The following is a 15,170-nucleotide window of genomic DNA, read 5'->3' as shown; positions in this document are numbered from 1 at the left end:
AAACACAGGACGCACACAGTGAGGATGCAGCGTGAAAAAGAGCACAGATGGAGTTTAGGCAAGGTCGGGGTTTTTTGTATAAAGTTCTTCACTATTTCAAATGCTGTTTGAAGAGGAGCTGGGAGGCAACAACACCATCTTCTTTTGGCAGAAAAGGGCCAAAGAAACGCCACAGTGAAATTGACGAATGACACTTGATCTAATTTTGACTCTCTAGGTTTAAACACAGTTGTGAAGACAAAGTGTAAACCTGTTGTGTTACTGTATGTTCTGTAAATTCAATGTTGTAATTTCAACACAACAAAGACAATAAATTACACAGTGAAATACCATTAAGATTTGGGTGTTTCCTGACGGGTTCTTGAACGGTTTAGGATTCATTACACTACAGACGTGGGTGTGTGACACTGTGTGTGTGTCGCTGCGTTAGTTTCCCCATTCAGTGCTCCGGTGAGTGAGCGTGCGTGGGGCATCATGGGTATAAATAGACAGAAGTTTGTGTGTGTTTGTGTGAGCGCAACACCTGTGCACGTTTGAGTGTAATGAGGACAAGCGTGGGTGCGTGTACACCTGTGGCTGTGGTGTTACTCACTCATGCACTGCAGGCCATGCTTTTTCTGCAGGGACTTGCTGCACAGTGAGCAGGTGGCACAGCTGGAAAAAGCGCCTGGTACCAAATGATGCCCATTGCTGCTGCTGCTGCTTCTTCTTCTGCATACTTTTTCTTTGGCTTCCCTCTCCTTCTCCTTTCCCTTCTCTCTCTCTCTGCAGCTTTCTCTGTTCTTACCCTGCAGAGGAACAAGAAAATCAAACACAGCGGGGAAGGTTTTTTTTTTTGTTTTGTTCTCACATCGCTGTGCTGCATATGACATCACATAACCACAATGCAGGCAAAATATGTGACACCTCCTGTGTGCAGCAACATGCAGCTCTTTGTAATATTAGAACATACAGCAGAGGGCAGCCACTCAAATCACTTTTCTGCTTTCTACATTGCAGCATTTTTCTCCCAGGATTCTTTGCTCCTGTGACTCTTATCAGGTTGAATGTTATTGCACTTCAGGATGAGTTCAAAGTGACAACATGCACTATTTTTCTGTGTTCTGTGTTTACCTTATCTTTATTGAAGGAGCCAGTCACCCTGTTCCTTAAAGAGCTGAGGGTCCTCTTCACCTTGGTGCCTTTCTCCACCTTCTCCATACGATCCTCCCCTTCATCATTCCTGGTAGAAGTGGCAGTGAATTCAATGGCTGCAAGGTTTTTTTATCATCTCATCCTCACTTTTGAAAATCACCACTAGTTACTTAAAATTTTGCATTTGTCCACCTTGACAGTTTTAGTGATCAATTTGAAAAATGAAATACATAAAATAAAATAAGGGAAACTGTTTTTGTTAAATAGTTACAGTAGCAATGATGAGAAAATTGGCTGATTTGTTTCCATAAAAGGAAACCACACCAGAGCAACTTTCATTTTGCTGACTGCTACTCTTATTTGGTTTTGACCACAACCTGTTATAGAAAGCTACTGAAACCTCAACATGGAAAGAGAGGACACTTAGAGGCCAAATAAAGATTTCATGAACTTTTACTAAAATGTCAGTGAATGTCAAAAATTCTGCAGCTTTAGTGAAAAGACAACAATGACAACATGGCGTACTTACTCATTAGAGAGGAACTCATACCAAGTGACACTTCCTGATACTTTGGCTTCTGGCCTGTTCCTCTGTTTTGCTCTGTGACACACAATTGCATGAATTAAATAGAGAGAGACAATCGATTTGAATTGTAAACTGGCCCGAATATGAACCACAGATAACAAGATATCAAAGTGTTTACAACAACATGCTGAAACACTGTTGTAAGAGAAAAAGCAAAAAGAGACATAATCTAATAGTGTATGAAAGTTTAGTCAACAGGAAACTATAAAGAGAAGGGTTTCCCTCTGTCAGCTTGGTTTCAGTGTCATGTGCCAACTGATGATTTTGTGAAGGGGTGATCCAACTTTGATATTATATGGTGACAACAATGCACAAACGGACAAATGCCAAAAGAAATTCATGCATATGCACACAAACACACACCCACACAGTGCAGTGCTCCCCCCCGGTCAAAATGTCTCGTGCTCTGCTGCTGCTTCGAGGACTGAGATGACGTTTGAGCAGCAGCAGGAGCAAACAGACCTCCCTCTCCTGTTTACTTACCCATGGTACAGCTTTAGCTCCTGCAGAACTTTCTGTACCATCAGCCTAAGACAAACAAGACACGGAGGCTGAGTGGGGGGAGAGGAGATGAGGGGAGGCGAGGAGAGGAGAGGAGAGGAGAGGAGAGGAGAGGAGAGGAGAGGAGAGGAGAGGAGAGGAGAGGAGAGGAGAGGAGAGGAGAGGAGAGGAGAGGGTGCAAGTGCTGGGAGCTGGGTGTCAAACTGTGATTTAGAGAAGGATCCTCCCTTGTCTTCTGCGTCTACACACAGTCACATTAGCACACATTAACCACACACACACACACACTCATACACACATTAAGGGGCCATCTAAGGAGCTGGGAGAGAGGACTGTGGGAGGAGAAGGTTGCAGACATATGACATGAAGCAGAAATGTCAGAGGAAATGGGGAAAGCCCCTCTGTTATGTGGGAGTTCGATAGCTGTACCAGACTATAACAATTTGCAATGACAGAACAGTATGTGCACTACTGTACTGTGCCATTCAAAGGCTGCAGGTACAATGAAGACCCAACAGTTGAGTCCTGTGAATAAAGCTAGAAGGGTATCCTTTTTTATTATCCAAGCATCATTTAACCTGATGTGACCTGAAGGTCAGACTGAAATGTCTTATAGAAAGGAAATAGTGAGAAAGGACTCCATAATCGAACTCAAGTGGGAGATTTAAGTGATGTCGGTTCAGACTTACATGTGACTCTGTCCTTCACTCGTATGTAGGTTTTCTTCTGGGTCGAACTCCTCCGCTACACAAGAGGAGAAGAAAAGGTTGGATATGATGAAAACAGCTGCCTGCTGAGTGTAAAACACATAAACTAACATGTGCTCTACGTGAACAAACACTCAGCCTCACCTCCCGCTGCCCTTGCGGCCTGTTTGGATGTCTGCACGACTCGAGAAATGTGTGCGGCTCGGGAACATTCATCTGTGGCGAGGATCTCTGAGCGGGAATACAGATGTCTGCCAGGCCCACCACCACTGACCTAAAAAACATCAGACAATAAGATAAACACATGCATGTACATCACGTGCACATTCAATCCGCATCACCTCCCCTCTCTAAAATACAGCAGTCTCACTTCTGATGATACATTGAAGTTATTCTCACAACATTGTAAATGATGCACATGTAAAGTCTCCGTTATTTTTTTCACTCTGTGACCACCCAGCAGCTTTATTCCCATAAACATCAGTGTGGTCGTGGTTTCCATATTTTTAGAACAAAAATCCCATCATAAGACCAATTACAATGCATTTCTTTATTATCTGTGTACCCAAAGCCTGACAAATCTTATTATTGTCCAAAAACTGATACTGTAAAAACTCAAAGAGCGACAGTGTCACACTACTTTAGGAAATTGTATTATCAAAAATCAAAGAATATTTGGTGAGTAATTTATAAAGATGAAATCCTCAGTGGGAACCTATGAGTATGGAGCTTGATGCCACAACCACAAAACAGAAGAAACTGAGATTTTCTTTTTTTTTTTTTTTTTTTTCCAGAATTGATTTGATGGACAAAAACACATATCTTCAGCCTTATCTTTTAGATATAGTATGTCACTGTTTTCTTACCATGGCACTGACTCTGATTCTGGGACAGGGGATCCTGGGACCATCTATTTCATCCCCAGGACAGTCTTGCTGGGTGGACTGGTAGAGACCCTCCTCATCATCCTCTCTCTCACCATCGCTGTCGATGGCCATGGTGTCCAGACTCAGTCTGACAGCACAACAACAAAAACAGAGAAGGGGGTTTAACCACCTCTTAACTGTGTTTATAAACCAAAGCAAACGTTTGAGCGAGACACTTGTCTGACCATTGTTTATTTATATCTTCTTTCTCTGTTTTGGTTTCATAAGTTATTTAGGTGTGCTGATCAGTGTCCACACCTCAATGTTGTGATGACAGCAGTTTTTAAAAAGCTGCAGCAAAACCACCAGAAACCATTAAATAGCACAACGAGGGTAAAGATAATGAGAGTCACAGCGAGTGATACTAAAAAAGAAAGTCTCATCATTTACACTAAAAGTCTCTGAAGGACGTATCGAGGAAAGTGAAGTAATAACAGTCCTCTGAATTGTTAAACAACTATTCATCTCTCCTCCATCATCCATCTCACCTCCTCCGCAGGTCAATGGGGGACACAGGGACACCCCAGCTGTGCCTTCGAGAAGTTGACATGGATCGGACCAGGATAGGGAAGCTGTCCTCGTCAGGCTCTCCTTCAAAATCCATTGTGGTTTGCTTCTTTACTCCTTCAGATCCAGTTACTCCTTTTGCTGTCTCCACTGATTCCAACAGTCCGTTCAGGTCTATTGTCAGACTAAGCCCAGTTGAAGGGTCTGAGGATTCACAGCTGTCCATGATACAACCTGGCAGCAATTTGGGACTAAGCTGAGTGACCACAAAGCTGTGAAGAGGTTCCTCTGCAGGCTGTATATAGTAGGGTGGTGATGGTGCGATGACCTGAGGGGGGAGTAAAGTCAGAGAAGTCCTTAGAGGATGGTTGATGGCAGGGGTGTCTGTGTTTAGAGACACCTGTTGGTCAGCTGTCAGGGTTTCACTCTCTGGGACTGTGGTTACTGTGGACGCAGTAGACTGTGAAGCCAGTATCCCTCCCTCCAAGTCTTTAAAGTATTCAGAGGCTTTGAGAGAGGAGCTGAAGCCCAGCAGGTCCTCCACGCTGCTGCCCACCTCCACACCAGGGCAGTCGTAGTCACTGACTACTGAACACGCATCCTGCAAGTCAGACAAAGGGAGCCATGGAAAATGGATTATAGATATGGAGAAGAGAGAGGAGACAAATAAAGATAGACACAATTGAAAATTCAAATAACATGTTAGTGGCTCTGTTATACTGAGCTAAATGGTCCAGCACTTGTAATACTAATATAATAACAATAAGCTGGCATTATGCTTACTACGATATGCTGTTTGATAATTAAACTAAACAGAAAGACCTGATGTTGGCGCTATTTGGAAAATCAGGGGATCAAAGTTATTACACATCATTTTTGTGTCTTAAATGACTTTACTGACTGTCGTGGCAGCACCTTGTAGTTGTCAAGGTTTTCAATAAAATTCAAAAGGGTCAACGTCATGGTGGCAAAAGGGCAGAGGTCAATTTATTCACTGGGGAACTTTGAATAATTGCTGTAAATTTAATGGCAATCAATCCCATAGTTTTCAAGCTATTCCACCTATCTGGACATGGGAGGAAAATGAGATAATAAAGATGATCCCACAGCTTCACCTGGTCGTCATTTGTTGCTGTGTCATCAAAGAAGACATCCTCGGTGATAGAGGCAGGTGATAAAGAGGAGGAAGATCCTTGCCCTGTGGGAGCAGGAGGCTGGGCGCTGAGCTGGGCACTGGGAGAGCCACAGGACTGACTACATGGCTTGCACTCAGATGCTGAAAGATAATGGATGTGATGTTTGTGAGTTGAAAATACAATAAATTTAACAGCACCATTAAGAGAAAAGCAGAACTAAGACAGGCTGCTGCTGCTGCAACACCTGCGTTTTCAATTCAAACGTTTTTTTTTTGTGCATGACGGAAGAAAAAGCCCCTGATCCAGCCTCTCACTGAAAGCTCCTTTACATTTCCACTGCATAAACAGATTCCTTGATTCACATGATGCCACAAACCACCGTCACCACTGGCAACTGCTCAGTGAGCCAGCATTAGTCTCCATGTCGGTTGTGGAGAGCTGGAGATTATTCCTTCGCTGAGTTTTTAGTGGCCTGAGAAGCAGCTTGCTTGTGGTAACGAACATAATATATATAATAGTATGTACATGCTTTATGAAGGAGCTGTACAGTGTGACAAAGTGTGCGTTGTAGCACATATTTGAGGTGAAAAAGTTAATTATCGAAAGATTTGTTTCTTTATGAAAATAGATCTGATAGTGTCTGGTGGTGTCCATAGAGGCGTGTGTGTATGTCATGTTCAGTGTTAGAGTTTCAGACACATCATGCCCATCTGAGGAGGGGAGAGGGCCACAGTTACGGCAAGTTACATAATCCTCATTTCATAAGGGACGCCTCCTGTGAACCTGAGCCTCAGCCTAAGACAGCCTGGCTTCACAGGGGCCTGACTCCTGTTCTCCTTCAACACTTTCACCCTGGTTCTTGTCTGGTGATTGATTTCCTCTACAACAGGTACACTCACCGCAAAACAGCTGCAGCTAATGCTATACAATACATATTCTACTGTGTATGCCATTTCAGATAGGAAAGGAGGCATGAATGGAGGCTGAAAGCAATGACACACTGCAGGGTGGATGGCCTCTGGGCCATAAAAGTGACACATTACTGTAACATGTTAGGATGTAGGGCACGAAATGTTTCTCAGGTCAAATGTATTTTTCACCACATAAAATACACAAATATCCGCATTCATTTGGAATTGTGTTTCTGTCCATCTGACATGTTTAGTCCAGTATTCACACTTCATTTAACTCCAGTTTGGTCTCCAAAATACTTAAATGTAAATTCTTCAAAAAAAATTTGAGAATTAGTAAGAGATGTTTTAAAAACTGAAAAAAAAGAGTTGCATTGTGCCATTATGGACATGTTTAGATGCTTACATTGCTGCCACTAAACCACCTGCTGTTATCTCACCTATCTGATCAGCAGCATATACAGAGGAGCTGCGTTTTCATGCATGAGAACATTTTGTTTGTTTTGTTTGTTGCCAGGGTATTTAACATGTTGAGCTGAGTTCAGAGCTTATGTGTGAACATGATATGGCAGGTCCAACTATCTTAGAAACTTCCTCTTACTAACTTCAAACCAGTGTAAATAACAACACAACTTGTCAGAGATATTCATCCCATTCTTTGGGTTGTGCAAATTTTATTGTTTTGTATCAATGTAATTTGTTCTCTGTAGCCAAAGAGAATAAATAAAGCTTTACTAACTGAATAACTAACTATACGAACTCTAGCCATCACAACAAGCAAGCTTGAAATAAAATAAAAATTCAAAAAAAATTCTCGGGCTCAAACTAAATGCGGCATATCTGTATTTTTTATTACATTATTCTCAGTGAGAGGTCTCAGGTACTGTTGTGCAGACAGGCCACACTCTGAGTCCTGGACCATGTCCCGCTATAAACCAACAGCATCCACTCCCCTTCTCAGCACGACAGCCAGAGATGCTCTCAAATAAACACAGAGACAGACACACTGTAGATCTATTTTCTATATTACTAAATCACTGGCCGAGGCTGCGGGTAAGGCAGTGTCCCTGCTGGAGGGAGAATTTGTTTGCGTCCAAATCCCACTTGTGTTAAGTGTAAACTTAGACACTCAGTACAGACACTGCAGCGGCTGCTTGATGCTGTCTTGGAGAGCCACTGTAGCCTTTTATGGTTGGCCTCTCATATCTGCTAATACATCACACAGGGATGAAACATAAGTGAGTCTTTCTTTGTGCATGTGTGTACGAGAGAGTGTGTGTCTGCTCAGGTGCATGTGTATGCGTGTGTGTGTGTGTGTGTGTGTGTGTGTGTGTGTGTGTGTGTGTGTGTCATAACTGTTTTTGCACTGTCATGGTCAGCTGTTTTTCCCATAGTCTGGCTCCACATAACAAAGGGTGGTCTGCTGCTAAAATTAATGACTATTATCATGTAAGAAATCACCAAATGACTCAGACACCTTTTTTAAAACTCTTTAAATGAATTACTCACTATTATGCTTTATATTATAACTCTTATTTTTCATTTACATCGTAAATTCCACCACTGTAATGGCTGTCTACGCTAATATCCAATGGTCTTAAGATAGAGGTTGTCATACAGTATATGTTGAATCAGGGCTATACTGAATGAGTAAGAATTTTATCTGTTACTCTGGTGGCACAGAAATCATTATCAATATTATTATTTGAATACTAAGTTAAATTATTTTTTATTATATTAGAAGTAAGGGAAAACAGCAGCTTGCCACACAGGAAACACAACTTTAAATCCATATTAATATTCTCTATTCTAAACAATAAGCACTTATAAAGCAGTACATAACAAATGTATTTTTAATCATGTGGAACTGTTTGTGTTTTGTGAGTTATGTGAAAAGGCCAAACTGACCAAATGTGACAAGAAGGAAATGATGGCATGTGTTTGCTGTGAAGATTACTGTGCATAAGTAATGTTTGCAAAGCTAAGAGACAGTCACAAGAGGAACTTGGGCATCATATGATGAGGTCAGTTGATTATTTACAACATACATGTGGATGATATTACAATGGACACAGATTTAGATGAGGCATGTGCATGGCACGCTACGGAAACCACAGATGACAAGATAAAAGTCATTGTGTTATGCATCTAAAATAGATTCATTATTCAGCACTCAATATATTATACTTTATGACAACTTTGGCTCTGCAACAAACAGTGTTGGGATTTAGGTCTCAGTGACCATTCACCGCCTTGGTGTGTGTGTGTGTGTGTGTGTGTGTGTGTGTGTGTGTGTGTGCATGGCAGATGCTGTGTGTAGGTGAAAACAGAACACAGAAGCTGTTAGATCTGAGGTTGAGTCGCAGATCAAAACAACTGTCATCTCGCAGATCCTCTTTGATCAGAAATTTGTCTGACTACAGTTTCAAAGCTCCAAGCTACACAGGCACTACGACTGAAGCAAAATGGAGGCTTCCTACTCGGCTTCTTTATGTCTAAAATGTCACATTTCTCTGATGATAACAGCATGGGAACAGAGAGCATGAAATAACTTAAGTTATGTGTGTTATAGAGCTGGATATGAGAGAATAATTAACATCTGTTGTGTGTATGAAACTCCACTTGTCAGTGTTTATGTCAGAAAACTCATAGAAAACTGGAAAAATCACATCAACACTACACCAAACCTCATTACTGTAAGTGCATTTACTGCAACAGGTTACAGCAGCAGAACTAGAGACACAAAATGATGCTTATCAAATAAAGAATCAGAGGCTTCGAGTGGTGACATTTGTGCATTATCAATCTCATCTCAAACAATGTACCAGGGGTAGAAATGACTCGCTAAACCTTGCACCAAACTGCCATGTGAAAGGCTGCAACCATCATCCACCACAAACCTCAAGCAGGTCAAAATGGTAAACAACTATATCACAAACAAAACTGAATGAAAGATGATGGGAAGAAAAGCAAAGCAAGACACCCACATCGCGACATCCTAAGGTCACATCCAATCCACGACCTCTGCTGAATGACAGCTCTCCTCCCAGTTAAGTTTTTCCAACAAACCAAAAAAAAAACTGGGGAATCTAAAGACATGAGTTCTCTCATACCTCTCTTGAAGGACCATCGCTTCATCCAGAGTTTGGAGAAAGACGGCCAGGAGTTGTTAAGAGGAGAGTCCGCCATAGGAGCAGCGCAGTGGGGAGGCCAGCTGGGAACTGGAGCTCGCACACACTGGAGCTCTGGCACCCAGCGAGGGGAAGGTTTGTGGGGGGAGGGGGGTTGGTAGGGAGGGAGGGGAGTCCAGAAAAGAGAGAGAGGGAGAGAGAGAAAGTCCAAGGCTGGGTTCAGGGAACTGTTGGTTGGGGATTACCTCTCTTTAAGACTCCAGAGGAGTGAGAAAAGAACAGGAGAGTAAAAAAAAAAAAAAAAAGGAAAAAAAGAACACAGTTGGAACAGAGAGAAAAGAAAGTGTTAAAAATAGAAAGAGCTTGGCTTCAGACATGCTAACCATTTTCATTTTTTTCTGATAAATGATGTCTCCAAAACAAATGGTATAAGCTTATTTGCATTTTTACGATGTAAGTTTTATCAGGAAGTGGTGACGACAACACAGAACACATGCAGGTCACTGTCCTGTTATTTTGGAGAAACTCTACTTTTCTTAAATATTTATGGAACTCCAAGTTTATGGTGGAAACAGATCTTCTCTGCAGACATTTTGTAAGCCAAGTGAAATGATAACCAGAAAAGGTTGTGTTAGGAAATGACACAGGGGTGAAAAAAGTGGAGTAAGAGAATGAGTAATGAGTCAGAAAATACTCAGATTAGTACAGTGCCTTCCAAGAGTAATGTGTCAGTGGCTGCTTCAGAAAATCAGAAGGAAGTATATGCAATGAAAGTTTGAGAAACTTAAATGTTTCTTTTGTCACAGATAGAAGAAGCAACGTAAAGTCTTTGAGAGTAAAATCCTGCACACACATCTCACCGCTGGAGCTGCTCTGCCTTAGGTAACAACTGTTACAACCACCGTACTTCTTAATTTTGCACAAATGTAATCACAGATGACTGTCAAGTTGAGCTCAGTGCATGTGAAGTGGAAAAGTCTCCTAACTTTCCCAGAGACCGGGGAGTGAGGAGGGAACACGCTGATGCAGGGATGGCAAGTGGAAATGTATCAGACAGAGAATACCAGTGCAGAAAACACCTCAGACAAAACAAAAGTGTGGATTGAAATGGGCCCTGGTGCAGAGAGAAGTGCCTGAAAGCAACAAAAGTTCATGACATTGCTCAGAAAAACAACAGATATTCAACTTACATTTGATGATAGAGAACAGATGGTGGATTTAAATCCTTTCTGAGCAGCAGAATGAAGCCACAGAGGAGGAGAAAAGGCAGGTTAAAGATCCTTTAAGTGTGGCTACAGTACGCTGTGTGAGAACTTCAGTTTCGTCCTCACACTGAGCACAGAGAGCCAGCAGTCAGCCACAGCCTCTCAACCTCGCTTCCTCTTTTTCTCAGTCTGAGAGGAAGAGGCGCAGCTGATTGGCCAGAACGAGCAGTTTCACACATCACTGCTGCTTGCAAACATGTTATGGCAATTCACACTCTTGACACCAGCACAGCACTGTAGCACAAATGCAACTACAGTAAGGAAGCAAAGTCTCCTGTTGACAATGAGCAACCAGGTTTGTTAGTTGTGACCTCACAGGCCGGAAGAAGAAAAAGAAGAAGAAGAGGAGATGATGATGATGATGATGATGATTCAGGATTGGATGCGAGTCGGTGTGATGTAGCTGCTGCAGCTGCACGCCCAATGCACAGGCCTGAGAAACAGTGTTACGAATTGGTTTCAGAACTACACCCCAACGCAGCGATGTTGACTGCTCACCAACCACCTTCTACTTTGAGGTCTGAGTGTGTGAATGAACACTGAGCTGCACATGATCAAAATGGCACAGGAAATATAGTTCAGCGAGCGTGAGTAAGAGACATTTCACTGTAGAGGCAGCATGTACTGTAGCCTGTCTTTGGTTTTGTGGCGATTCTGCAACAAAAAGTTGATTAAAAGTTGTATACATAAATATATACAGTTATATATAGAATAGCATGCAAAAGTTTGGGCACCCCTGGTCAAAATGTATAGTGAACAGTTAAGCAAGTGGAAGATTAAATGATCTTCAAAAGGCATCAGGTTAAATATGAAACACTCTTTTGCAATATTTTAAGACATATCAGTGAATTATGTTTGTTATAAGTGAAATAAAGCAGCACCCTGCAAAAGAACAGGAAACCCAGGAGACTTGAGCTCTCACATAACTTTGACCAAGGTGTCAGACAAGATATTTCCTATTTACATGCTGTGATAGTTTCCGAAGGGGGAACTACTAGGTACCAACTATATGCAGGGTGCCCAAACCTTTGCTGCGGGTTTGTTTCTTTTTCTGTCATTTTGAAAATGAAAATGAAAATGAAAAAGATGAAAATATATATTATACACATATATAGTTTAAAATGTAAAGGGAATGTGTCATCTTTAACTTTATGCCTTTTGGAAATCATTTCAACTTCCACTTAACTGTGCCAAAAACTTTTGCATGCCATTGTACATTACTTACATTATTTGCTTTTCTTTGGTTTGTTTCTTTCCTCCCTTTACATTTGCATGAGATTTGATGTGATAAAAGCAAGCTGACCACTGAAAACGAAACAGAGAATCACTAACCTTCTCTACTACCTGAAGGGAAGTACCTAATATTTGTGATCTTATTATTTTAGTAGGCATACCACAGAACCAAAAAATACCTTTATACTAAAAGTAAAGCCCCTAAAAATCTGGTAATTTGTGTTCATCTTAGAGCTCTTTTGTCTCCTGAGCTCTGGGAACTGTATCTCAGTCTTAGTCCGTAGTTAAGAAGCGCGAGTAGACAATATTCTCCAATAATTTTATTCATAATTTTAATATAAACAGTTAATTGTTGAATAATTTACACACAGCAAGATTTTTTATTATCATATCATTGCAACATTTTCTGTACATGTCACTACTTGACTCTCCTTTGAAAACATAGAAAAAATAAATTGTCAAGCGTTCATTTAGTCATGGCACATTTTTGATCCTGTACAATATGTATGTATTTCTGTGTGCGTGTGTGTGTGCGTTTGTGTGTATGTGTTCAAATATGTTGATATATGTGATACATAAAGATAATGGCACATTTGGATCCAGTGTGAGGGATGAAGCGATCTTCTGTGGGTTGCGGGGGTTTGAGGGTTTGGACTGTACATACACACATATAGACCTGCTGTCTGCATACGCACCGATGTCTCAACATAATGTATACACAACATATCCCAAAATTAATACATCAGCATATCAGTCGGCAAATAACATGACATTAATAAAAGAGGTATCCTGCAAGACTACACACAGCATTCTGGGAAGGGAGGGATGGGGGCACCTATGTGTGCAACCGAGGAGAGGAAAGAGACTCGAAGGACGCAGAGAGGAAGAGGAGCAGCAAGACAAAGAAAGCCATGGTGAAGACTTCAACTGAGGACAACACAAGACACAACTCCACTGATTTTTAAACAACGTACAGCACAGGGAACAAGACAGAGACAGATAGAAGGTATTGGTGTGTAAACTGGAGCAGACCACTGGACCGACAGGTGACTTACGAGTTAAGAAGAGGCTGCTTTTCCTCCGCTTTTTGTCTTCACCCCCACCCCACCCCCCTCTGTCTGTCTGTCTGTCTGACGGACAGCAGCGTCTCTCTCCCTCATCAATAAAACAAACATGGACACTTCATCATCATCGCACGACTACTGACACATAGTACTTGGTTCATTTACAGCTGAAGGCGTTTACACTCAGCCTCCTCGAGGGAACAGTCTGATATTTTGGGGAAAAGAAGCTTGCTCACGGTCTGACAGGGATTCAAAGAGCTGTTTAAAGGGCTCTCTGCCCTTTAAACAGAAAAAACTGTGTATCCTAGGTTAGCGTATCTTAGCATAATGACCTAAAAAAGCTACCCCAAAATCTCACTGACTAAAGTGTTACGTTCTGTTTGTTCAATCTGTTTAAAACCATCCTTTTTTTAAGGGGGTTACAGCATTTCTTGACATGAAGCTGTTGCCAGGCTACCAGCAAAGATGCCCTGAATACCCTGTCAGATGACAAAATTTATATTTTTCGTCTACTTCTTTTGTACAGATTTAACAAACAAGATACAAAGTGTTAATTTGTGGATTTTAAGAACTGCTGCTTGGTGGATTTTGTTTCCACTGGTTTGCCGTTTTGCTAATCTAAGATAAATTAAGATAAGAGGCTGTGAGCTGTGGATTAATGTTTAGCAGAGATGCATGAGAGAGATAGGGACCTAGAAAGCAAAAAGAGTGTATATTTCCCAATGTGTCAAACTCAGGTTTAACAGCTCCAGCTTTACAGTCGAAACTTAAAGATGTATGGTTGTTGAACCATCAGTAAATTTTTCTTTTCTTCTTTTTTTTTTAGCTTATTCAGGATTTTATCACTCATGTTTCCTCTTCTTTCAAAAGGATGTACAGTGGTCTTTTCCAGTTTTTCACATACACAAAAAAAAGAAGAAAAAAAAAGAACACATACACATTTGCAAACTTAACAAACCTCTCCTGTCAGAAACAATTCCAGACAACATCATCTGCGATCGGTGATGTATTTGTGACACAAGAAAAAGGCTTTATGGGTGACATGTTGCTGTGGCTGGGCGGGGTGGTTCAGATGTCTGACCTCTTGTTGGGCCAACATTCAGAACATGCATTGGATTAAGAGCAGGGTTCACTGCGAAACGTTTCAGGCCACATACTGTTGATGTCTCGTTACACAGGGTTAAGCCCTCAGACTGGAGTTGTGCTGCTCCTGTTTAAAATTCATTGACAGACTTGACTCTGCTGTTGTCTGTCTAGTGGGTTGTGTCATGAACAAAAACAAAAAAAAAATCTATATTTTTAAATTTAGAAAAAAAGTTATGTACACATTGATAACAATGTTAAATTCATAATGTACAAGAGTAGTAAAAGTTTACAGTCAGAAAAGGTAATTGTATTTGCCCTCCCTACTTTGGCTAAAAGAAATAGAAATCAACATCTCTAAAATGTAATACTTTTTTCTTTCCTTTAAAACAAAACAATAATACATACAATACTTTGTTCTCACCCTGCGATGCATTACTAGCACGCTCTGTCCAACCGCTTTTTTTTAGGTCAGAATTCAACAAAACAAACTTAAAACTTCCCTAAAATCAAGTGCTTTCGTTTTCAGGAGCCAAGGTGATCTGCTGCTATTTACAGTTAAGAGCTTATTAATCGGTTCTTTCTTCTTTTTTTTTCTTTCGTTTTTTGAAAATCATGTAACAACTGAATGCATTTCAAATGGAAATCCCCAGTTGTAATGCAAACGACTGTTGCTAGTCATGGGGGGGTTTTTTTGCATGTGCTTTGGGGGCATCACTGTCAAAACAGACTGATGAGAAGCGAAATCAGTAAACATCAAATTATCAAGCTATCCACTGGTATAGACAATTCATTAACCCATGCACAAAGCAAGCTAGAGCTTAGCAGAGTAGAGACAAGTTCAACATTTTCCTTTTCTTTTTCTTTTTTTTGGTAAAAATCATCAAGTCATATCATCCCAAATTACAGTATTTTATCACCAGGCAGTTACAAGCTTTTTCACTGCAGTTACAGCTAAAGAAAAAAAGAGCGCGTAACAACATGAT

General features: G+C 41.0%; 1 protein-coding gene across 2 annotated transcripts in view; it reads right to left on the bottom strand.

Moving 5' to 3' along the window:
• Positions 1–9,673, bottom strand: part of arhgef18b (rho/rac guanine nucleotide exchange factor (GEF) 18b) — a 37,377-nt gene extending 27,704 nt beyond the window's left edge. The window contains exons 1-10 of one of the 2 annotated variants that reach the window (XM_085774371.1): positions 9,522–9,673; positions 5,477–5,637; positions 4,343–4,962; positions 3,795–3,942; positions 3,073–3,202; positions 2,911–2,965; positions 2,204–2,248; positions 1,664–1,735; positions 1,114–1,222; positions 593–788 (exon numbers count right to left, since the gene is read on the bottom strand). In XM_085774371.1, coding sequence (XP_085630497.1) covers positions 593–788; positions 1,114–1,222; positions 1,664–1,735; positions 2,204–2,248; positions 2,911–2,965; positions 3,073–3,202; positions 3,795–3,942; positions 4,343–4,962; positions 5,477–5,637; positions 9,522–9,597 — 1,612 coding nt within the window. In that variant the 5' untranslated portion in view covers positions 9,598–9,673. The remainder of the gene's footprint in view (positions 1–592; positions 789–1,113; positions 1,223–1,663; positions 1,736–2,203; positions 2,249–2,910; positions 2,966–3,072; positions 3,203–3,794; positions 3,943–4,342; positions 4,963–5,476; positions 5,638–9,521) is intronic. The other variant, XM_085774372.1, reaches the window with a different exon arrangement.
• Between the last annotated feature and the right edge of the window lie 5,497 nt (positions 9,674–15,170).

Source organism: Trachurus japonicus, chromosome 4, assembly GCF_045865225.1.
Source record: "Trachurus japonicus isolate A0001 chromosome 4, Traja_1.0".
In the NCBI taxonomy this organism is placed as follows: domain Eukaryota; kingdom Metazoa; phylum Chordata; class Actinopteri; order Carangiformes; family Carangidae; genus Trachurus; species Trachurus japonicus.
Note: the sequence above shows the minus strand (reverse complement) of the source record. Positions and strands in the feature narration are given on the sequence as shown.